The sequence below is a fragment of the Rhinatrema bivittatum genome, chromosome 5, assembly GCF_901001135.1.
Source record: "Rhinatrema bivittatum chromosome 5, aRhiBiv1.1, whole genome shotgun sequence".
NCBI lineage: Eukaryota > Metazoa > Chordata > Amphibia > Gymnophiona > Rhinatrematidae > Rhinatrema > Rhinatrema bivittatum.
This window is the reverse complement of record NC_042619.1, coordinates 12,694,028-12,716,443: the sequence shown is the minus strand read 5'-3', so window position 1 is coordinate 12,716,443 and position 22,416 is coordinate 12,694,028. Positions and strand designations below refer to the sequence as shown.

The window sequence follows — 22,416 nt, the reverse complement described above, 5'->3', positions numbered from 1 at the left end:
CGTGCTGGGCATGCCCAGTAAGGGCCAGTCAAAGTTCTGGAAACTTTGACAAAAGTGTTCCGTGATTTGGCTCCATCCTGTGATGTCACCCATATGTGAGGACTAACATCCTGCTGTCCTGTGAGAACACCTGTTACAGGTAAGCAACATTTGCTATCTAAGCTAAGTAGTTACTAAATAAATAAATAAATAAATAATGTTTAGAAAAAATGCCATTGTTGAAGTGATGTCTCTACGGTTATTGATTTTTAAGCGATATATTGGTGAATTGTTCCTATTCTTGTCGTGAATTTTTCACAATTTTTTCATAAAATAGAAAACTCAATATATAAAAAAAAAATTTTTTTGGTATAAACAATAATTGAAGTTTCATAGGGTGGACGGTGCTGTTCATGATTAAAAACAATAAGGAAGACCTGGATGGTGCCCTGAAATTTTATGGAACATCACCTTCCTCTCTTAAAACATTTGTTTTGGTGTGAAAAGTGGGTTAGAAGTTGATGGGTATATTAATGACCATTGTTTTGGCAGTTTTTTCGAAAATGGTTAAGGATAAATAAACGAAAAAGAATATATAAGAAATTATTTGGTGCAGGTTGTGTATTGTGGCTACTTCTGGGCACTGGCACTTCTGGGGCAGATCTCTGGCGCATGTTAAGGGCCGACAGCTACAGGCCAGGCCACACAACCTTTCTTTGCGTGCCCTACAATGAGAATACTTCATGTGCTTTACAGAAATGCCCAGTCTGACCATTTACTTTCCTGTTATTTCTTCAGCAAACAGTTAAAATGATTACAGGCGAGTCTACAGCAGGTTGCAGGAGAACGCTGCCTCGTGGGGGGTTAATGCGCACAAACACGACGCTGCCAACCCGGTTTTTCTCAGCCGTTTTTAGCACTGCCCTTAGCACAAACCAGAATGACTCAAAATGACATTGCAGTGTGACTGCGTAAGATTTATTGAGCATTATAACTCGTGTCAGATTCCATCGCGTTATTTGCATCTCCTCCAGTTTAGTCCTGCATGGGGGCTTTCTGTCGCTTTATTTCTCCCCTCCATGGGTCACCATCGGCTGTGCTGCGAGGATTTCACCCGAGCCCAGATCTTCTGGCACAAGGCCAGCAAGGTAAAACTGTCTGTGAGAGAGCAGCAGGCCCTTTGTGTGTGAGTGCAAATGCTCAGTTTACTTCGTAGTTTTTCCTAGGCGGTAACTGTAAGACAAACAAGAATAAACTCTGCATGGTTTAAAAAAAATAATAAAATTGGTCATTTCCAAGGTCTGTTGATAATGAGGCTCCAGTAGTCGCCGTCCCTTTGAAGAACATGTTCGGCTGTGGAAGGCGAGGAAACAGACCCCCTGGTCTGGAGGCGGCGTGGAGAGAAGAGTTTCCTTTTCACTGTCCGCGGCATTTGTCAGCTGCTTCAGCCGCCACCTTCCCTGCAAGCAATAAACACGTCTTTTAGTGCCCAAGTCCTGCCCAGCTCAGCTCCAAGCCCCCCCCCCCCCTCTCAGAGCATTATTCACCCTTAAACGAGTGGGGTTCACTGGCACCGCTCAGGAAATGTTTCCCGCAGCAGGCAGCGAAGGCTGAGAGAGGCCTGCAGTAAGCACAGAAGACCCCTCCATTGAGGACAGGGGCAGCAGAGCGCTTTCTTGGTTGGGGGAGGCCAAGCAAATTCACTCCTAACTCTACGCCCAAGCTGGTGGGGAGAAGGGAGAGCTGGGAGCAGGGGGGGGGGGAAGGGGTTGGAGGCAAAGAGAGGGGGGAAGAGTAACAAAGGCTTGGCAGCCTCAACATTAATTACCCACCTACCCAAAATAAATAAATAAAGGCTCAGTGGCCCCAATGTAACAGCCACCCACCCCCACAAAAACAACAAGCAAGCCTTTTCTCACCCCCCAGCCCCCTCCTCTTTCCCTGTCACCAGCTCTCGCTCCCTGCTCCCAGCCCTCTTCTATCTCCGCTTCAGCGCTCCCTCTCTCCCCATACTCTTCTTCTCCCTTCAGCCCCCTTCTCCTCCCCACTCTTACTTTTCCCCTTTCCCCAACTGTTCAACCCTCACATGCCCTCACTCCCTCTTCTTTTTCCCTATGTCTATCCATGCCTCCTCTTCTCCCCAATCTCACCCCTCTTCCTCTTCTTCTCTCTCCAGTCTCCTCCCTCTGATCCCCAGGTCTACAGCTCTCCCAGTCTTCCCCATAAATTTCCTTATGACTCTTCCCTCCACCCAGGTCTCTTAGAAGCATTAAGCGGCAGCAGCGGAGGCAGTGCAGGTCCGGGCGGCAGCAGCAGTAAAGGCAGATCCGATAGCCAAACCACTGGCGGCAAAAGAGGGCAAGCTGGATGGAAACAGTGGCTGCAAGAGAGGGCAGGTCCGCAAAGGCAGGAACTGAAGGTTGGCAAAGGAGGGCAGGCCCGGTGGTGCAAAGCAAGGCAGATCCACAAGGCAGGAAGCAGTGCTGTCTCTAGACAAAATTATTTGGGGGGGGGGGGGGGGGTCAAAAAGTGACACTATCACAAATCATACCTATCACCTCAGCACAGTCCCCTACCTAAATTTGCTATTTAACATAAGAACATAAGACTTGTCATACTGGGTCAGACCAAGGGTCCATCAAGCCCAGTATCCTGTTTCCAACAATGGCCAATCCAAGTCACAAGTACCTGGCAAGAACCCAAACATTACATAGATCCCATGCTACTAATACTGGCAACAAGCAGTGGCTATTCCCTATTGATTAATAGCAGTTTGTGGACTTCTCCTCCAGGAACTATCCCAACCCTTTTTTTTAAAACCAGCTTCACTAGCTGCCTTAACCACATCCTCTGGCAATGAATTCCAGAGCTTAATTGTGCATTGAGTGAAAAAGAATTTTCTCCAATTTGTTTTAAATGTGCTACTTGCTAACTTCATGGAGATCCCCGTAGTCCTTGCATTATCCAAAAGAGTAAATAACCAATTCACATTTACCCATTCTAGTCCTCTCATGATCTTAAAGACCTCTATCATATCCCCCCTCAACCGTCTCTTCTCCAGCTGAACAGGCCTAACCTCTTCAGCCTTTCCTCATAGGGGAGCCGTTCCATCCCCTTTATCATTTTGGTCACCCTTCTCTGTGCTTTCTCCAGTCCAATTATATCTTTTTTGAAATGCAGCGACACAGTATTTAAGGTGCGGTCTCACCATGGAGTGTATAGAGGCATTATGCCATCTTCCATTTTATTTTCCATTCTCTTCCTAATAATTCCTAACATTCTGTTTGCTTTTATGATCGCCGCAGCACACTGAGCCGAAATCTTTCAATGTAATATCTCACTCAGAAAAAATCCCAAGAGTCAGTTTCATCTTCCTGGTAAAATTACAATTAAAATTATTTGCTATCCTCATTCAACCAGTTCTTCAACATGGATATAAGCATAAGGTCTGGAGTCTATGCATAAAGGAACAGAATCTCTAAATAAACCCTTCTTCTCCCGTTCTGTAATAATCTCCACATACATAGAAATTTCCCCTTCAATGGATTTTGGATATTTCCCCTTACAACTCATCATACGAAATAAAATTGTCAATTTCTGGTGCCACCTCAGAAACAGCAACACACACACCTTTCACCTGCCACATACTTTTGTGATGTAACACAAAACCCTGTACAAAAAGAGCCTCAGAGCCTGCATAGCATACTATACTATATCTACCATACTATAACGGCACTAACTCCCAGAGTTCAAACAACAACAACTCTGCCTAGGAAAAGAGAACGCTGCAATATTGCACCAGGTGGGGAACAGCAATACATCTCCTTTGAGGAAAACACAACCAACTGTACTGCGACCGATCCTTGCAAAGGTTACACACATGCAGAATACAGACAGTATAGGCAGAACTTGCAGATAAACTGAACTGGAAACGGCAACCAACCAAACTCTGTGTGCAGTGAAACAATGGAAAAAACTTTTCTACTTTTTTTTTTTAGTGTGCAATGTGGCTTTGATTATGTTGTGATCTGCCTCGAATAGAATTTGGTAATGAAGCGGAATATAAATTCTTGTAAATAAATAAATAAATAAATATTCCTCAATCATCAAACAAAATCAAGAAATACAGGGTGGCCCATGGAAAAGTAGTCCGCCTCCAATACCAGTGCCATGCAGGTAGGCTACTTTTCCACGGGCCACCCTGTATTTATTTATTTATTTGGCTGTTTTATAATATACCGTCATTCCAAAGGAAGATCACAACGGTTTACAAAATCAGTATCCGTATTCTTGGTCGACATTCGCATTCTGATTAAACATTTATTCAGCATTGTAGCAAATACATATTCTAGTGCATATTCATACATCTTCTAGGTCAATATGACCGTAAATACAAATTCTAATTCTACTATCATTTCACAATATGTCGTTCAGTGCATATTGCTCATTCTGCTATCATGATTTCTGTTAGTGGCAGTGTGGTTATCAGCATATAGGTCATTTATGCTAAATCATATGCATTTCTGAAGAGCCATGTTTTCAGTTCACGTTATCAGACATAAAGATTCTGGAAGAGAGTTCCACAGCTTGGGGCTGTTATGGAAAACATTTGGTCTCATATTTGTGTTAGGTCTGTCTTCCGTGTTGTAGGCATCATTAGAAGTCCTTTGTTTTGTGATCTAGAGGTCTCTGCGATGTATATGGTTGAAGTGTCACTCCAGCTAAGCATGGGTTAATGTTGTTGATAATATTAAAGTTTAGAGTTAATAGTTTATAATGAATTCTGTATTGTACGGGAAGTTAGTGCAGTGCTATGAGCGAGGGGGTGATGTGGTCAAATTTCCTTTCCCTAGAGTCTGGCAGATGCATTTTGTAATGATTGTAGTGGTTTTAATAGACCTGAGGGGTAGGCCTAATAATAGCGAGTTGCAGTAGTCTAAGTCTGAGAATATTAGTGTTTGTAGAACAGTGCGGAAGTCTTGGGTTGTTAGCAATGGTTTCAGCCGATGTAGCATTCTTAACTTTGATAGTCCTGTTTAATTAATTTGCATACATGCTTTTTCATTGTTAAGTTCTCATCGAGCTGTATTCCTAGGTCCTGTACTTGATCTGAGGGAATAATATTAAAGATTCCTAGATCTAGGGATGGCAGTTTGATTATCGTTGAATTTGTTTGCAGTCACCAAATTTCAGGGTTTTTTTGGATTTAGTGTTACTTTCAATTGGAGAGAGTTTATTTTGTAATGCCTTCATGCATGTTGGCAGAGTTGATGTTGTTTTTTCAAGTGTTTTGTCAAAGGGGATGTAGAACTGAATGTCATCTGCATAAAGGTGGAAGTTTATTCCTAGATTGGTTAGTCGTGTACATAGAGGTAGCAGGTAAACATTGAATAGAGTGGCTGAGAGCGCTGAGCCCTGGGGGACACCTGTGTCGATTGGGAAGGTGTCAGAAATGTGATTGCCCAGTTTGACTTGGAAAGTTCGATTTTCTAGGAAGGAAGAGAACCATTTGTTAGCATTTCCATCTATTCCTATTTTTCTCAGTTGATGGCTTAGTAGTGAATGGTCAACTGTGTTGTGTTGAAAGCTGCTGTTAGATCAGTTAGTACAAGGATATAGGATTCACTGTTGTCAAACCCCTGTGGTACAGGGTCAGTTAAGGAAATGAGTAGGGTTTTTCTGGATCCAGATTGGTTTGGATATAGTATATGATTGCCTTCTAGGTGGCTCTCTAATTCTGATAGCACTGCTTTTCCTAGGATTTTAGCAATGAAAGGCAGGTTGGATACTGATCGATAATTGTCCCAATCATCCATGCTGCCTGTTTTATTTTTTAGGCTTGGTTTAACCACAGCTTGTTTAGCCCTGGCAGGGACCCATCCTTCTGCTAGTGAGTGGTTTATTATGGGTGTGATTACGCTGTGTCCTGATTTCAGGGTGCTTGCAGGGACTGGGTCCAGTGGGTGAATTGCGGGCTTGAGTTTTGTAATGATTTGGTTGATTTTGAGTTTAGATATGGGGTTGAATGAGTTTGTTTGCTTGCCCTGGTTTATCATCAGGCTCTTTTGTTTGCAAGCAGGTGCAGAATTGGGTTTTTAATGCATTGATTTTATTTAACAGAGCAGTGGCGTATTCATTGCAGGACTTCTTTGAAAATTCACAGTTATTTGAAGCTGAGGATGATGGGCCCTTGATTAGGTTTTTAACAGTTTCAAAGAGTGATTTGGAATGACATTTTACACCATGAATCTGTTTTGCGTAGTAGTCTTCTTTTGCTTTATTTATTTGCTCACGGTATTTTGTTAATAGGGATTTGCATTTTTCTAGGGATTCCGTAGATTGCCGCTTCCTCATTTGCTTTTCGGATTTTCTCAGGATCTGTTTAGTGTGTTTTTAGTTCTTCGCTGTACCAAGGTTTCTTTTCTGCAGCTGTATTGCTTCAGTCTGGAACGTTTTCTTCAGGATCGGGCTTAGGGTGTCGGCTATTTCATTGACTATTTTATCCCCGGCATCAAAAGATGAGGAGGCGTTATCATGATTGAAATCAGTTATGTTAATTGTTTCTTCAAGTCATTTCAATTCCATCTTTTTTTCTGTAGGTGAAAGTTTGATTAATATTTGAGATTGTTTGCTGTGTGTGTGTGAGGAGGGTTATTTCTGCTTTTATTGGTTGGTGATCAGACCAGGGTAATAAGTTGTGTGAGGAGTTGATTAGGCAGTTATTCTGACTGGCGAAAATTAAGACAAGGTTGAGTCCTGCTTTATGAGTGAGGTGTTTTACAAATGGTGACCAACCCATAGTATCTAGAAAGATTTCACATATGCTGTCTACATGGAGGTCAACGTCCCCAATGATTAGGGCTGATTCAGGAGCAGGAAACGCCTTAGTGAAAATTTCCATTAGTGGTGAGCAGTCTTTTCACGGTGATCCGGGTGGGCCAACAGAGCAAACCAAGATTTGTGTTGATTTTAGTATCGCCACTACGTGGGGAGGGTTCATTTCATCTTTATAGGGTTTGAGTTTGAGTTCTTTTTTTTACAGACTATTAACAGGACCCCCAACCTTTACGTTTGTGTCTGGGGAAGTGAAAGATATCAGTTTGATTTAAGGGACCATTATCATTGTCTTCTAGCCACGTTTTGGTAATGCTATATGAGTGGTGCCTTTTCAGTTTCTCTCTGACTCCATCTGCTGGACAGGAGGCATAACCCAGCAGTCTGGACTGATCCGGGTACGTACAGGGAACAGGTTTTCACTCTCTTTCTTTCTTTGAGTTTTGAGGCTCTCTGAAGATTTCCATGGCCTTCTAAACCTGAGATGATTTTAATGGTACGTGCCGGAAGATGACAAGAACTGTTCTAGATCAAGAGACCTCTTGCAAGTAGACCCGCTCTAGAGCAGAATAAGGGGGCAGCCTGGATGGGCCACTTCTCTTACCATCCTTTTTTACCTGCTGCTGCCGAGCAGCATCTCCCAGATAGTGAAGGAGGAGGACGACAGCTCTGTGCGTTTTCCTAGGGAGGAGGACATGTTTAGGCAAAGCTTCCCGCTCAGTTTTGCTTTCATATCCCTGCAGACATCGGGGCCGCTTTAACCACTTAAGGGGGTACTGGGCACATTTTTGTGGCTGGAAGGCTTTTATTCTTTCCATATTGACCGCCACCCTCTCTTCTCTGACTCCAGCACTCTCCTCCTTTCTTTTTCGACTCTGCCCTCCCCCCCCCCCCCCTTCCAACCCCGTTAATCTGATGCTGCCTGCCCACCCCTGCAGCTTTCCTCCTCTGTGCCGACGGATAAGAGGGCAGCGCACCCCTCTACCTTGCGGGCTCATGCGAGGGTAGCGTTGTGCACTATGGCCTGAGCCAATGCAGGGCTTTCAGGCACCGTAGGTGAAGCTTCAGCCTTGCACCCTCCCCCCAATTAAATTGTAGGCCCATACTCCTCCCCCCCCCCCCCAACAGAAACTTTGATGATTAAAAACTCCACCAGCTCCCCTCCCAGAAGTAAAAACAGAATTGGACATCATGCTTTTAAATGGGAAACTTTGCTCCAGATATGCACAGGCCGCGTGGGTGCCGCGACCGGGCCTGCTCACCTCCCGCTGCCCTCGACCAGTGCCGGCCTCGCCGCCGCCGCTGCTAGCTCCCGGCGTCCCCAATGCTCACCACGGCCTGCCTCCTCGTCTTCCTCGTTCCAGGCCTCGCGGCGGAGCTCCCGCCGGGGCTCTGCGTCTTCGGCCGTCTCGGCCCCGCCCCTAGGCGTGCGCATGGCCGGCGTCTTTGTATTTAAAGGGCCGAGCGGGGAAAGCCGAACAAGACGCGAAGTGATGACATCACCGCTTAACCCTATTTAAAGCGAGGCCCTGTCCCCAGGACCTCGCCTTGGCAATTGGGTCGACACCGTTGATGTACTCGTTTGCCTTCTTGTTCCAGTGTCTTCTCGATCCAGCGTCCCCGTGTGTTCCTGTATCCTTCTCAGGTAGCACCTCTTCGGACTGACCTCTGGTACTGACCTCTGCCTGCCTGACCATTCTCTTGTCTGCCGCCTGGAACCGACCCTCGCTTGCCTTGACTATGCTCGGACTGACTCTGGTATTGACCCCTGCTTTGGCTGACTACTCCTGGACTGATACTCTGGCTCTGACCCTTGCACTTCACTCGGACTCTCTCTTCTGGCCTATTGTGACTACCAGACCAACCTGCTTGGAAACTAACCGCAGCTTCCACCTGACTAGATCCGCAGGCGCTGCCTGCCTCGCCCGGAGAACCTTCCTGAACTGTTACCTCCCTGAGGTCTCCAGAGCTTCCAGTTCGGGTCTGGTCCATCCACTCTGCATCAGCCATGCACCTTGCTCATGGTGGGCACACTCCTCCGCTACCTCTCCGGGAGACCCTCTGAGGCCCACCTAAGTCCAGGCAATCTGGGTACCCAAGGGCTCAACCTGCGGATACCCCAGACTGTTATTGGCGAAGCTCCAGTTAGCCTCTGTCTCCTCGTGTGCTCCGCCTCCTGGTGGCAGGCGCTCTCTGGGTCTGACCAGAGGGCCTTACCAATCCTGCAGCAGGCCAAGGGTCCACCTCCAGTGCAACACATACACGGTCTATGCAATGCACCAATCATGCCAGAATGTCTGATGAACGCCTCAGCTGTGTAAGTGGGGGCAGAATAAAAAAAATGTATAAATGAAAAGCAATCCATCCCGCATCGGTTCTAGGTAATCTCGTCCATGGTTGGCTGGCCTGAACTAGGATGGTTCCCCCTTTTTACTCAGCACAGAAAAAAAATTCCAATTCTGCTGTCACCTTAGTAATAGTGACACAAAGTCCCTCCGTTACCAAACACTTTCTGAAGGAACACAAACCCTTCAAAAAAGCAAACCTGCCATAGCAAAACATCACCGACGCTCAGAAGTCAAGCAGCCACAACCCTGAACGAAAAGGCAGCACTGCCAATATTCAGCACATACGCCTGATATTAGGAAAAGAGAAGAAATCGGACTGCGACAGATCCTTAAACTGAAACTACCGTACCTCCCCTCACTGCAACAGATCCTCAGCTAATACAGAAGGAGCAGACACACACGAGAAATCGAATCATGCAGATAAAAAGCGATATGTTCTTTGCTCTGCTGTCCACTCCAGCCTCGTCTCCTCCCCTCCTGTTTCCTGCAACAAGAGGAGAGGAGGGGGATGAGTTAGAGAGCAGGGTGGCTCACCCCCTCCCTTTCAGTTAAAGTGACAGGGGAAGAGGCCTTTGATTAGGGAGCAGAGTGGCTCTTCCTTGCTCTGTTCTCTGCTGCAGGCTCCAGCCCCTCCTGTCCCCCTGCGCACTGCCTGGGAAGGGAGGGGCTGGAGCAGGAAGCAGAGGGCCATTAGAATCACAGGAGAAGAGCCCTGTGTGCTCATGCAGAGCCCGGGGCAGCCCTGGCAGTTACCTTTGCTTCTCTGCCTCATGTACCTTTCTTTTTATCACCTCCCCACCACCACTTTCTCCATCACACCTCGGAGACCCTTCCCCTGCTCCATGCCTGTTACTATCTGCCATTGATTTGTTACTGAACCAACCTTTGCCTTGGGTGCTGGGCGGCGTTTTTCTGAGTCTGATTTCCTTCTTGTCCAGGCCAGACGGGTCTTGGACAACGCAAGTGAAGGTGAGGGCAAAGTCTGTCTCTTTAACGCTTGTGAACTGCAGGGGTCGTTGCAGGATAAGCCGATGGTCCTCCTCCTTCGTCCTGATAAAAATAAAAAGTGAGAGAGGGAAAATCAGCCGTAGAAACATTCCCCGGTGTCTGTGGTTAGAAATATTTCCCGCGCTGCAGTCAGATTTCGTCAGCCACTTTGTTCTCTCTTTCCTTTGGTTACTGGAGAACAGAGTAAGCCTCTGACCCTAGAGGGGAATCCGAGACATCATATGAGCAGGGCAATTTTACATGCGTTAACACAGTAATTTACGTAAAGATTAAAACAAAGCGGAGCAAAGACACAGAAGAATAGTGGAGTAAAGGTACAGGTTACGGAAAGTACATCAGGGACACGCCTCGGGTTTGGTCCCTGCTTAGGTTTCATGGGGGCCTGGTGGCAGGAAAGCACAGCTGCTGTTTCTCCTCCTTCCCCCAGGATTGTAAAGAGATTTTCCTGCTTATTCTTTGTGGGAAGTTTTAGGATTGCCTCTGTCAGCTCTGGGAAATGTGTGTGACTCTGATGTCTTCGTATTTTGCACAGCACAGGAGGAAATGCATTTCTGGTTGTGTTTTTGCAGTGTTGCACTGCATTCAGAGCCCGGCTTGTTGGGTTTGCCCCATTCATTTTTTGCCTGCATGTTGCTATTATCAGTCTAGTCTACCTGTCATTGCACGGACCGGCCACCAGGTGGCTCTGGCTCCACACTTCCTATCACACGGGCAAACTCTTCCTGTATCTTCAGCCATTGATAGGGAGCTAGGGATTAGTCCCTGCACCTCTGTTTGCTTCCACTCCCCGTGATTTTTCTGTCTTTCTTTAAAGAGTAAAGTGAGCCCCTTGAAGGGCACAGAAAGGGGACCGCTGCAATACCCTGCGCTTGCCACTGCTCACGGCTTAACACGCGATTGGTCGGCGTCCATAACCCCCGATCCGATACGGGGATTAGTGCGTCCAAACCTCCGCGTAGGTAATGGCACTCATGACGTGAAAATTCATGTAGATGAGGCCATTGGCTAATCCCCGCGATCCAATACATTTTCCGTGCGGCCAGAGCGACCTTGCAACGACGTCACGCAGGGTCAAACGAGCACACAAGGTGCAACGGGAGCGAGTGGGGATCACTCCTGCCCCCACCAGTCCTCAGGGGTACTAAGGTAAGCCTTGCGGGGGATGGGCATTAAACACCAGGGAGATGGGTTTTTTTTTTACCTGAAACTGCAGGGTAGGAGAACTTTGCTCAGGTTCATGTGGCCCCCTTTAAAGTTGGGTATAAAGTGCAGCCACTTCCAATAAAAAAAAAAAAAAAAAAGAATAGTGAGAGTATTTGCTAATAGGACCTGCAATTTACTGAAAACGAATTAAACAAATGAAAGGAACCGAGATGACCCAGAGTCCCCGAGAAAAACAAACCAAGTCGAGCTGAGGGTCCCCCGGCCCCAAAAACATTGAGCAATGACCATCAGTGCTGCCATCAGGCCCGACCCCCTCACAGGTGCCACAGAGCAGTGAGAGCCGGACCCGCTGCTGACCCCCCACCCCCGCCCGGGTCTGACCGGGCACCAGCGCCCAGACAGAGGAGGAGGAGGAGGAGGTGCTCCTTTCAGCACGGTGCACGGTCACAACGAGATCCCCCCCCCCCCCCCAGTCTCAGCTGCCCCCGCATCCTTGGCACAGAGCCCGCTGCCGCCCCCGCTTCTGTGGCTTAGGGGCTCTTTCAGAGTAAATCCATGAAAGCGGAAGCTCGCGTCAGGACGTTTCGTGTGCAGGGGTCAGATTCCTGCGCTTCCACCCCCCTGTGATAACCTCTCTTTCCTGCTCAGAAACAAATGGCATTTTATACCTCCAGAAACAAGCGAGTGCTGGTGAGGCTGTGCTGGGGCCGAGGGAGTCACCAAAGGACTACAGCTCCCAGAGTGCATAGGGCAGGGGTTAGTTAAAGGCTGTACAGTGGTGGGGAGTTGGAGTGCAGTTGGGCCCCCAGCTCTGGGCTTCAGCTTTAGGAATCTCTGGCTCCTATCCCAGCCTGGACCGCACGGGGTCAGCATCCTTTTCCAGCTGCTCTTCCAGAGGTTTCCAGGCTGAAAATCCTCGCGCCTGCATTCCTCCCTGTTCACCTCAGAGTATCTTAGGGAGCAGGGAGAAGCCGAGGGGGTAAGACGAAGACTTACCTCTCTTCTCCCTCCGTCACACGGCCGTCTGGGTACTGTTCCTCCACAAAGGTGCCGTTAGCCAGCCAGTAGATGAGCTGCACGGGCTTGCGGCGCTGCAGGAAGGATGCCGTGCAGTTAATGGTCAGGGCCTTGTCTGGGAAAGAAGAGGGAAGCGGCCATTATCAGGGGGTGCCAACGCCTACTGGAAGAAAGGCGCTAGATGCTCAGGGAAAAGTCTCCAGATCGGGTACAAAATAGTTGGTAGCACCATAGCTGGAAACCTTTGAGTTTTGCTCACCCTAAGATTGGCTGTGGCGTTGGGAAGTGTCTTACACACACACACACACACACACACACACATACTCTCTCTGACACAGACACATTCCCATAACTTTATTGACATGTCAGTTTTACATGGATTTCCAAAGTTATACATGGAATGAAAAAGATTACAAAATAACACGCACATACTCTCTCTTGCTCTTTCACACACACCCACATTTGCTCTCTCTCTCTCTCTCTCTGACATAGACTTGCACCTGCTCTGTCACACACACATACTTATTCTCTCCCAGTGACACAGACACACAAATTCTCTCTTGCTGTCCAATGGACAGACACACACTCTCTCTCTCTCTGACACACTCTTGCTATCTCATATGCACACACACACACACACACACACACACACACTTACTCTCACCCTTTGAGACAGACACACACAGTCTCTTGCTCTCTCACACACACCCACATTTGCTCTCTCTCTCTGACATAGACATACACACATGTTCTAACATACGCACACATACTAACTCTCTCTCTATGATGAAGGCATGCCCACACCCAATCTCACACTCTTGCTGACACACATAGACACTCTCTCTCTCTCTGACATAGACTTGCACCTGCTCTGTCACACACACATACTTATTCTCTCCCAGTGACAAAGAGAGACAAATTCTCTCTTGCTGTCCAATGGACAGACACACACTCTCTCTCTCTCTGACACACTCTTGCTATCTCATATGCACACACACACACACACTTACTCTCACCCTTTGAGACAGACACACACAGTCTCTTGCTCTCTCACACACACCCACATTTGCTCTCTCTCTCTGACATAGACATACACACATGTTCTAACATACGCACACATACTAACTCTCTCTCTATGATGAAGGCATGCCCACACCCAATCTCACACTCTTGCTGACACACATAGACACTCTCTCTCTCTCTCTGACACAGACTTGCACCTGCTCTGTCACACACACATACTTATTCTCTCCCAGTGACACAGACACCCAAATTCTCTCTTGCTGTCCAATGGACAGACACACCCACTCTCTTTGACACACTCTTGCTATCTCATATGCACACACACACACACAGACTTACTCTCACCCTTTGAGACAGACACACACAGTCTCTTGCTCTCTCACACACACCCACACTTGCTCTCTTCCTCTGACATAGACATACACATGTTCTAACATACGCACACATACTAACTCTCTCTCTATGACAGACATACACATGTTCTAACATACACACACATACTAACTCTCTCTCTATGACATAGACATACACATGTTCTAACACACACACACATACTAACTCTCTCTCTATGATGAAGGCATGCCCACACCCAATCTCACACTCTTGCTGACACACACAGACACTCTCTCTCTCTCTCTGACACAGACTCTTGCTATCTCACTCATACACACTTGTTCTCACTCTTTGACACAGACACACACACTCTTGCGCTCTCTGATGCCACTGAGGAGCTTCAGCAGAGTAAGGGCCCAACGTAATAAGATGTGCTCGGCTAAGCACACGTGTGAATGAGTGGTTGTGTGAACAATTTTGTGTCTACAAATTTACTCCTGATTTAAAAAGCAAGCACACAAAAATGTGCATACAAACAAGAGTAAAACTGTGCACACAAATGTAACACTCCTTCATGCAAATCCCATATTAATCAAAGCATTACTGCCCAGTGCAGACAGGAGCGTAGACTTAAATCAGGAGCTGTAACACCTGCTCAGAGGTGGAGTAAAGTTTCTGGGGCCAGTGTAAGTCTGTGGGGCTGAGCCTGGAGTTCACGGTGTTTGGGTTTTGCACTTGGCATTTCTGCTCTTAAAACACAATGGGCCAGATATTCCAACCTATGCGCGGGCATCGATCTGTGCGCGCAACCCGAGTGCACAAATCCACGCCGGATTTTATGACATGCACGCGCAGCCGCGAGCATGTCATAAAATCCGGGGTCAGACTGCGCAAGGGGGTGCACACTTGTGCACCTTGCGCGCGCAGAGCTCAAGGGGAGCCCCGATGGCTTTCCCCGTTCCCTCCGAGGCCGCTCCAAAATCAGAGTGGCCTCGGAGTGAACTTTCCTTCCGCTCTCCAGCCCTACCTAAATCCCCCCTACCTTTGTTTTTGATTTTACGTCTGCCTCTGGCAGGTGTAACTTGCCCGTGCTGGCCAGCTGCCGGCGCGTGAACCTCCAGCACAGCCGCTGTGCCGGAGGCCTCGGTCCCGCCACGGCCACGACCCTGCCCCCTTCCCGCCCCTTTTTCAAAGCCCCAGGATATACGCACGTCCCGGGGCTTGCACGCGCCGCCACACCTATGCAAAATAGGCTTGGTGCACGCGCAGGGCAGGTTTTCAAGGTTACGCACATAAGTTACGTGCGTAACCCTTCGAAAATCTACCCCAATATGTGCACAAAGCATTTTTTCGGCACGCTGATCATATTTGTGCTTTCCAGACTCCTGATGCATTGGCATAACATTAGCTTACTGCAGCAGGAGTTAACTCTTTTTTTTGTGTGAGTAAATGTGCCTTGGGCTTTAAGTGAATACAAAAAATAGCAGGCAGAGCTGGAATATAAGCACCAAACCACAGTCCATCACGTCTGCCTGTGGTGACAAGCAGCAGTTTGCAACCTGTGGCAGCTGTGTGGGTAGAAGGAGGAGAGAGGCGAGGAAAGGGCTCTGGGGCCAGCACCCCCAACTTCAGCAGCAGTCTGCCTGCATCTGTGGGAAGTGAGACCACAGGAAAGAGTAAACCATAAGAATAAAAATGGCCTGTGGTCTAATCATTAAATTACAGCTCTTCCTGCCACCTTAATCTGCTGGAGTTCCACAAGAGTATGTCTGTGTCTCTGTGAGACAACAACTCTTTGTGTGTGAGACAGCAGTTGTGTATGTGTGTGTCTGTGTGAGACAGCAGCTCTGTGTTTGTGTGTCTGTGTGAGACAGCAGTTGTGTATATATATGTGTGTGTGTGACAGTAGTTGTGTGTGTGTGTCACTGTGTGAGACAGTAGTTCTGTGTGTGTCTGTGTAAGGCAGCAGCTCTGTGTGTGTGTGACAGTAGTGGTGTGTGTGTGTGTGAGACACTGTGTGTGTGTGTGAGACAGTAGCTCTGTGTGTCTGTGTGAGACAGCAGTTGTGTCGGTGTGAGACAGTAGCTCTGTGTGTGTCTCTGAGACAGCAGTTGTGTCGGTGTGAGACAGTAGCTCTGTGTGTGTCTGTGTGAGGCAGCAGCTCTGTGTGTGTGTGACAGTAGTGGTGTGTGTGTGTGTGTGTGTGACAGACAGTAGCTCTGTGTGTGTGTCTGTGTGAGACAGCAGTTGTGCGTGTGTGTGAGACAGTAGCTCTGTGTGTGTCTGTGTGAGGCAGCAGTTGTGTGTGTGTGTGTGTGTGTGTGTGTGAGACAGCAGCAGGTGGTTGCCTTCCTTACCTGGTTCTGCTGCTATGCTTGTGTTCCTTGGCTCCCTGATCTTCGGGCCTCTTTTAACAGCCACCTTTTCTGTAAGAGGAAGAAAGCTGCTTAAGGAAGGAGGAGTGTGGCATTCCCTCAATCTTTCTCCCCTTAAGCTCATTCCCTGCCTCGGGTGTGAGCCCAGCAGTCCCGGCAGGAGGAGGGCCTGGGCAGGGCCCAGGATTTTAATGGAGGAAGACACTCAGACTGCCAACATGTAACGTGGCTGAAATAAAAGGAGAGAGAGAGAGAGAGAGAGAGAGACACACGTGCGGAAAATAAGATCACAGGCTACAGAGGGGAAAGGACCCGGGACAATTCCCCCCCCCCCCCCCCACACTGCAATCAGTGGTGCGTCCCCTCCAGCAGCCCCCCCCCCTCCTGGCACTGATTCCCCCCCCCCCCCCCGCTGCAATCAGTGGTGCGTCCCCTCCAGCAGCCCCCCCCCCCTCCTGGCACTGATCCCCCCCCCCTGCTGCAATCAGTGGTGCGTCCCCTCCAGCAGCCCCCCCCCCCTCCTGGCACTGATCCCCCCCCCCCCCACTGCAATCAGTGGTGCGTCCCCTCCAGCAGCCCCCCCCCTCCTGGCACTGATCCCCCCCCACTGCAATCAGTGGTGTGTCCCCTCCAGCAGCCCCCCCCCCTCCTGGCACTGATCCCCCCCCATTGCAATCAGTGGTGCGTCCCCTCCAGCAGCCCCCCCCCCCTCATATCTTTCTGTTTCAGGGAGCCCCTTCCCCTGGTTAAAGCTGAGAAAGAGGGGGCTGGACGGGACCTCCAGTGATCACCTGTGGGCAGGGTCCCCTGTACCAGCCACACGTCTGTCTGTCTGTCTGCTCTTAAATCTTCTCAAAAGAAAACTACATTAGAAATCAAAAAGCAGCCCAGCAGAAGCAAACACGTTAGAAAGGGGTTTGTTTTCCCCTCACCCAATCTTTTCCGCCCCAGGTAAGAAGTTTGTGCTGCTCGGTGCGTTCTTATCCCGACCCCCGGCGCCTGTTCCCGGGTGCAGTGGCAGTGGCACTGGGCCAGCGCCGGGACGAGACCCCAGCTGCCAGCTGAGAGAAGTATTCCTGTTACACCCGAGTCACTCTCCTTATCCTGACCACTCGGCAACCCAGTCCCTGATCCCCCAAAGAAGGAACCCTTTCCACTTCATCTCCACGCTGCCCTCAGGCTCCTCCATCTGGAAGGACACAAGGTAAGTGATTTTTTTTATTTGCCTAACAAAAAGTAAAAAGGTGGTGCTAAGAGAAAATACCGAGAGCTGCTGTGCTCCTGAGTTAAAAGACTGCTAAGTGATTATAATCCGCCGGCAGAATGGCAGACGAGCATTCTCAATGATACAAATATATAAATACCTTTGCGTGATTGTACTATCACTAGACCCCTTGCTTATAAAAAAAAAAAAAGTATTTAAATAAAGATTGGAAGCAATCATAGGAAAGGAGACCTAAGAATAAGACCATCAGAAGATGCAACAAAGCCAAGAAAATTGATAAGTTGAAATTCCATAAACTCTGGGTAGCACTGCTGCTTTAAATATCGCCCTGCACACACCCATACTCGCGCTCTCTGTCACACACACGTGCACGCATACTCACACACGCACGCTTTCTGTCACACACACGTGCACACACACACGCTCTCTGTCACACACACGTACACACACACACGCTCTCTGTCACACACACGTGCACACACTCACGCTCTCTGTCACACACACGTACACACACACACGCTCTCTGTCACACACACGTGCACACACTCACGCTCTCTGTCACACACACGTACACACACACACGCTTTCTGTCACACACACGTGCACACACTCACGCTCTCTGTCACACACACGTACACACACACACGCTTTCTGTCACACACACGTGCACACACTCACGCTCTCTGTCACACACACGTGCACGCATATTTATTTATTTATTTAAAGGCTTTTCTATGCCGACATTCGTAAGGCAGATCATGCCGGCTTACATTGAACTGATAAAAGGAAATACAAAGAACAAAAAACAATACTCACACACACACACGCTTTCTGTCACACACACGTGCACGCATACTCACACACGTGCACACACTCACGCTCTCTGTCACACACACGTGTATACTCACTCACACACACGTGTATACACACACGTGTATACTCACACACACACGTACACGTGTATACTCACACACACACACGTGTATACACACACACACACACGTGTACACACACACTTGCTGTACCTGGGTTTGCTGGGAGTGCGGCACAGCTGTACAGCAGGACTAGAGTCAGGAAGTAAGCAGCAGCATGAAGGATCCTCCTGGTGTCTGAAACCAGAAGGAGATAACGTTGTAACTGGAAAAGTGTCCGCCTGCCCCCCTTCAGACGAGCGCCAGGGCAAATAAAACTTTCGGGTGAGCAAAGATGGCCCCCGGCTGCTGAAGTCCGGCTCTTGGCAGGAACTCGTCCCCTTTCTCCGAGGCAGATACAGCATTATTGCCCCTCCGGGACTGCAGGGATCCGAGTCCCCTGCCGAGGCTGCACCGAGTTCTCCTGCGAGGAAGCCCGCATGGGAGGCAGGGCAGGTGCAATAAGAGGGGAGCGTGGCCGCTCGTGCCCGAAGCTCAGTCTTGCAGCTGAAGCCTGAACTTAAGGGCCAGATGTACTAAGCCCCCCCCGAGGCACAAAACGGGAAACCCTCCCTCTAGCACACTTGGTCCTGAATGGCTGTGACAGAGCAGCAGAGGAGGCACCGCAGAACTTGTGGCTTGCACTATTTACCGGGTTTGGCTGTGAATGGGACCCCGGGGCTTCTGATCAATGTTTGCCACCACCAGAGCTGGCAGTTTTGCCCCGAAGGCAGATGAACCGCTTTGCAGGGGCTCCTCCTTGTTCCTATGGCAGGGCATTTGCTTAGTAATTATTAACCACAGGGCTGCTTCTTCCCAGCACCCTCCAGGCTTGGGTGCGCAGGAGGCAATGGAAAACACGTTAAAAAAAATATATAAATTTCCTTTTAAAACGCTGGGAACCATCTGCGTTGCCCTGATTTCCCTAATGGGAGCTTCATTTTTTTTTTTTTTTTTTTTGCTCTTTCATCAGGATGGGGGCAGCAGCGGCGGCTTCCACCGTCCGCTCCAGCTGCAATGGGCAAGAGGAGGCAAATTCAGCAACGTCCCAGGCAGACAATCACCACTGCCTTCCAGTCTTGCCCTTCACAATTGCTGAGCTCCCCTCCAACTCTTTTCAGCCAACTGGGCTGATTACTCTCATAATAGTAGGATTAATAGCAGTAGTAATAATAAGAACAAGTGTTTATTGCACAGAAGGCTCCAGGAGAGCAGGGCGCGTGGGTCGGTGCTGTGCCCTGCACGCCGTCCATGAAAGGCCGGCTACCACTGGCTTTACGGCCGCAGCCTGTTTTGGCTAGAGGGGAGCCCAGCGTCCCAGTTTGGATGACTGGTTATGGTGGAGGGAGGCGGGTGTACGATGCAGGTACTCGTGGAACATTCTGGAGCGCTCGAGTTTCACGCTCCAGCACCCGCTGCCCTAACCTCCTCCCCCTCAGATCTAACCTGTACATTACTGGGAGCATTTTGCATGACTGGTTATGGTGGAGGGAGGGGGGTGTACGATGCAGGTACTCGTGGAACATTCTGGAGCGCTCGAGTTCCACGCTCCAGCACCCGCTGCCCTAACCTCCTCCCCCTCAGATCTAACCTGTACATTACTGGGAGCATTTTGCATGACTGGTTATGGTGGAGGGAGGAGGGTGTACGATGCAGGTACTCGTGGAACATTCTGGAGCGCTCGAGTTCCACGCTCCAGCACCCGCTGCCCTAACCTCCTCCCCCTCAGATCTAACCTGTACATTACTGGGAGCATTTTGGATGACTGGTTATGGTGGAGGGAGGGGGGTGTACGATGCAGGTACTCATGGAACATTCTGGAGCGCTCGAGTTCCACGCTCCAGCACCCGCTGCCCTAACCTCCTCCCCCTCAGATCTAACCTGTACATTACTGGGAGCATTTTGCATGACTGGTTATGGTGGAGGGAGGGGGGTGTACGATGCAGGTACTCGTGGAACATTCTGGAGCGCTCGAGTTCCACGCTCCAGCACCCGCTGCCCTAACCTCCTCCCCCTCAGATCTAACCTGTACATTACTGGGAGCATTTTGCATGACTGGTTATGGTGGAGGGAGGAGGGTGTACGATGCAGGTACTCGTGGAACATTCTGGAGCGCTCGAGTTTCACGCTCCAGCACCCGCTGCCCTAACCTCCCCCTCCTCAGATCTAACCTGTACATTACTGGGAGCATTTTGGATGACTGGTTATGGTGGAGGGAGGGGGGTGTACGATGCAGGTACTCGTGGAACATTCTGGAGCGCTCGAGTTTCACGCTCCAGCACCCGCTGCCCTAACCTCCTCCCCCTCAGATCTAACCTGTACATTACTGGGAGCATTTTGCATGACTGGTTATGGTGGAGGGAGGGGGGTGTACGATGCAGGTACTCGTGGAACATTCTGGAGCGCTCGAGTTCCACGCTCCAGCACCCGCTGCCCTAACCTCCTCCCCCTCAGATCTAACCTGTACATTACTGGGAGCATTTTGCATGACTGGTTATGGTGGAGGGAGGAGGGTGTACGATGCAGGTACTCGTGGAACATTCTGGAGCGCTCGAGTTCCACGCTCCAGCACCCGCTGCCCTAACCTCCTCCCCCTCAGATCTAACCTGTACATTACTGGGAGCATTTTGGATGACTGGTTATGGTGGAGGGAGGGGGGTGTACGATGCAGGTACTCATGGAACATTCTGGAGCGCTCGAGTTCCACGCTCCAGCACCCGCTGCCCTAACCTCCTCCCCCTCAGATCTAACCTGTACATTACTGGGAGCATTTTGGATGACTGGTTATGGTGGAGGGAGGGGGGTGTACGATGCAGGTACTCGTGGAACATTCTGGAGCGCTCGAGTTTCACGCTCCAGCACCCGCTGCCCTAACCTCCTCCCCCTCAGATCTAACCTGTACATTACTGGGAGCTTTGAGGAACTAAGCAAACCCAGACATGGGGAGGGAGAAGAGAGGCTGAACTAAATGGCACTCATTTTTGTACAACAAGAAAAAAAAAAGCTATAAACAAGTGAATTCCTTTCCCTAACAAAAAAAAAAAAAATGAATTGAAAAGCAAGGACTGGGGTCGGCTGTGATCCGTGTCGTTGGCCCGAGATTAGAATCACCCGGAGCTGGTCCTGGACAGGAGCTCGGGAGACACGCGTGCTCCGGAAACCTGCCCCGTGGCTGAGAAATGGTACCGCGACCTGCCGGAGAATCCAGGCTGTCCCGGACCAGTGCAGCTGCGCTGGGGGGTAAGAAGGGGCAGTAGTCTGCTGATGGAAGGGCAGTCCTCTTTAGTCAATGAAAACCTCGCCCTCTTCCAGTCTGCATGCCACCTCCCCAATTCCTTCCATGGAGCAGCAGGAGATCTAGAGTCAGATAAAGGCTGAACATAGCTGGATAAGCCATTTAGATGGATAACTATTACCGTTATAGGGACCCGGCTGTGTCCTGGCCCTGCAACACAGCAGCTGATCCTATGGAGCCTCCTTCGGCTCATCCTTTCCTGCCCCTTGACTCTGGCTATTGACTGCACTTAGGCTGTCGTTTCTTGGATCTGCTGAGGAGATGGTGCTCAGGCATGGGTTTATTACCCTAGAGAGGAAGCTGAAGAGGCATCCTTGGCTTACCTGAGGCTGTCCGGCTGCTGCCTGCGCTTGGCATGTCCTCAGCTTCTGCTGGGTGGCTGTGGGATATGCGGTGAGGGGGGTGTGAGGGTGAGGCTGCACATCTCTCTCTCTCTATATATATATACATACATACATACATACATATGCTCATTGCACTTCCTTTCTAAGCCTTATCATTCTGATGAGTCACCACCTCCCACTTGTCCACACGCCGGGCTGCGTCATTCCATTCCCATCCAGCCACGTGCTTGAGGCTGCCACAGAAAAGGGGCTTTTAAACCCTTTGATCTTTTTTTTTTTTTTTTTCAGGGAGGCAGTTTAATTTCCTGTGTCAGTTGTCAAACATTTTATCCTTAAGGTTCTGGCTAAACCCTGGGACTTCAAAGAATTTGAAACTGAAAGTCGCCTCCAGGCTGGGAGAGTCCCCTCTCCTTCCCTATTGCCTCGGTGCCCTCTGGGGGAGAGGGAAGTACCCGCAGCACCTGAAGGTAATCCTGAAAAGCAGAAAAGACATGTAAAGTGCTGCTCTTTACATCCTCGAAGCCAAAAGCAATGTATTCATAGATTACAGCAAATTTATA

The 22,416-nt window shown here is 49.3% G+C and overlaps 1 protein-coding gene across 2 annotated transcripts; it reads right to left on the bottom strand.

Annotated features, from left to right (window-relative positions):
* Positions 1-930: 930 nt before the first annotated feature.
* LOC115091806 (interleukin-1 receptor type 2-like) lies at positions 931-21,954 on the bottom strand. Of its 2 annotated transcripts, XM_029602021.1 has the most exons (7): positions 21,836-21,954; positions 18,332-18,415; positions 16,064-16,132; positions 12,330-12,465; positions 10,045-10,211; positions 9,511-9,645; positions 931-1,439 (listed from the first exon to the last, which is right to left on the bottom strand). In XM_029602021.1, the coding sequence occupies exons 1-6, from the start codon at positions 21,867-21,869 to the stop codon at positions 9,533-9,535; spliced, it is 603 nt and encodes a 200-aa protein (XP_029457881.1). In that variant the 5' UTR covers positions 21,870-21,954; the 3' UTR covers positions 931-1,439; positions 9,511-9,532. The 2 variants fall into 2 exon arrangements, with proteins under 2 accessions (XP_029457881.1, XP_029457882.1); XM_029602022.1 differs by lacking the exon at positions 9,511-9,645 and having other exon boundaries at positions 21,836-21,953.
* Between the last annotated feature and the right edge of the window lie 462 nt (positions 21,955-22,416).

Bases quoted from the DNA above. Each gene is read 5' to 3' on its own strand.
- LOC115091806 (XM_029602021.1), bottom strand. From the start codon at position 21,869: ATGCCAAGCGCAGGCAGCAGCCGGACAGCCTCAG. The intron at 16,133-18,331 runs GTACAGCAAGTG...TTCCTCTTACAG, and splicing joins CGCACTCCCAGCAAACCCAG to AAAAGGTGGCTGTTAAAAGA. The intron at 12,466-16,063 runs GTAAGGAAGGCA...CTTCTTTCCCAG, and splicing joins AAGCATAGCAGCAGAACCAG to ACAAGGCCCTGACCATTAAC.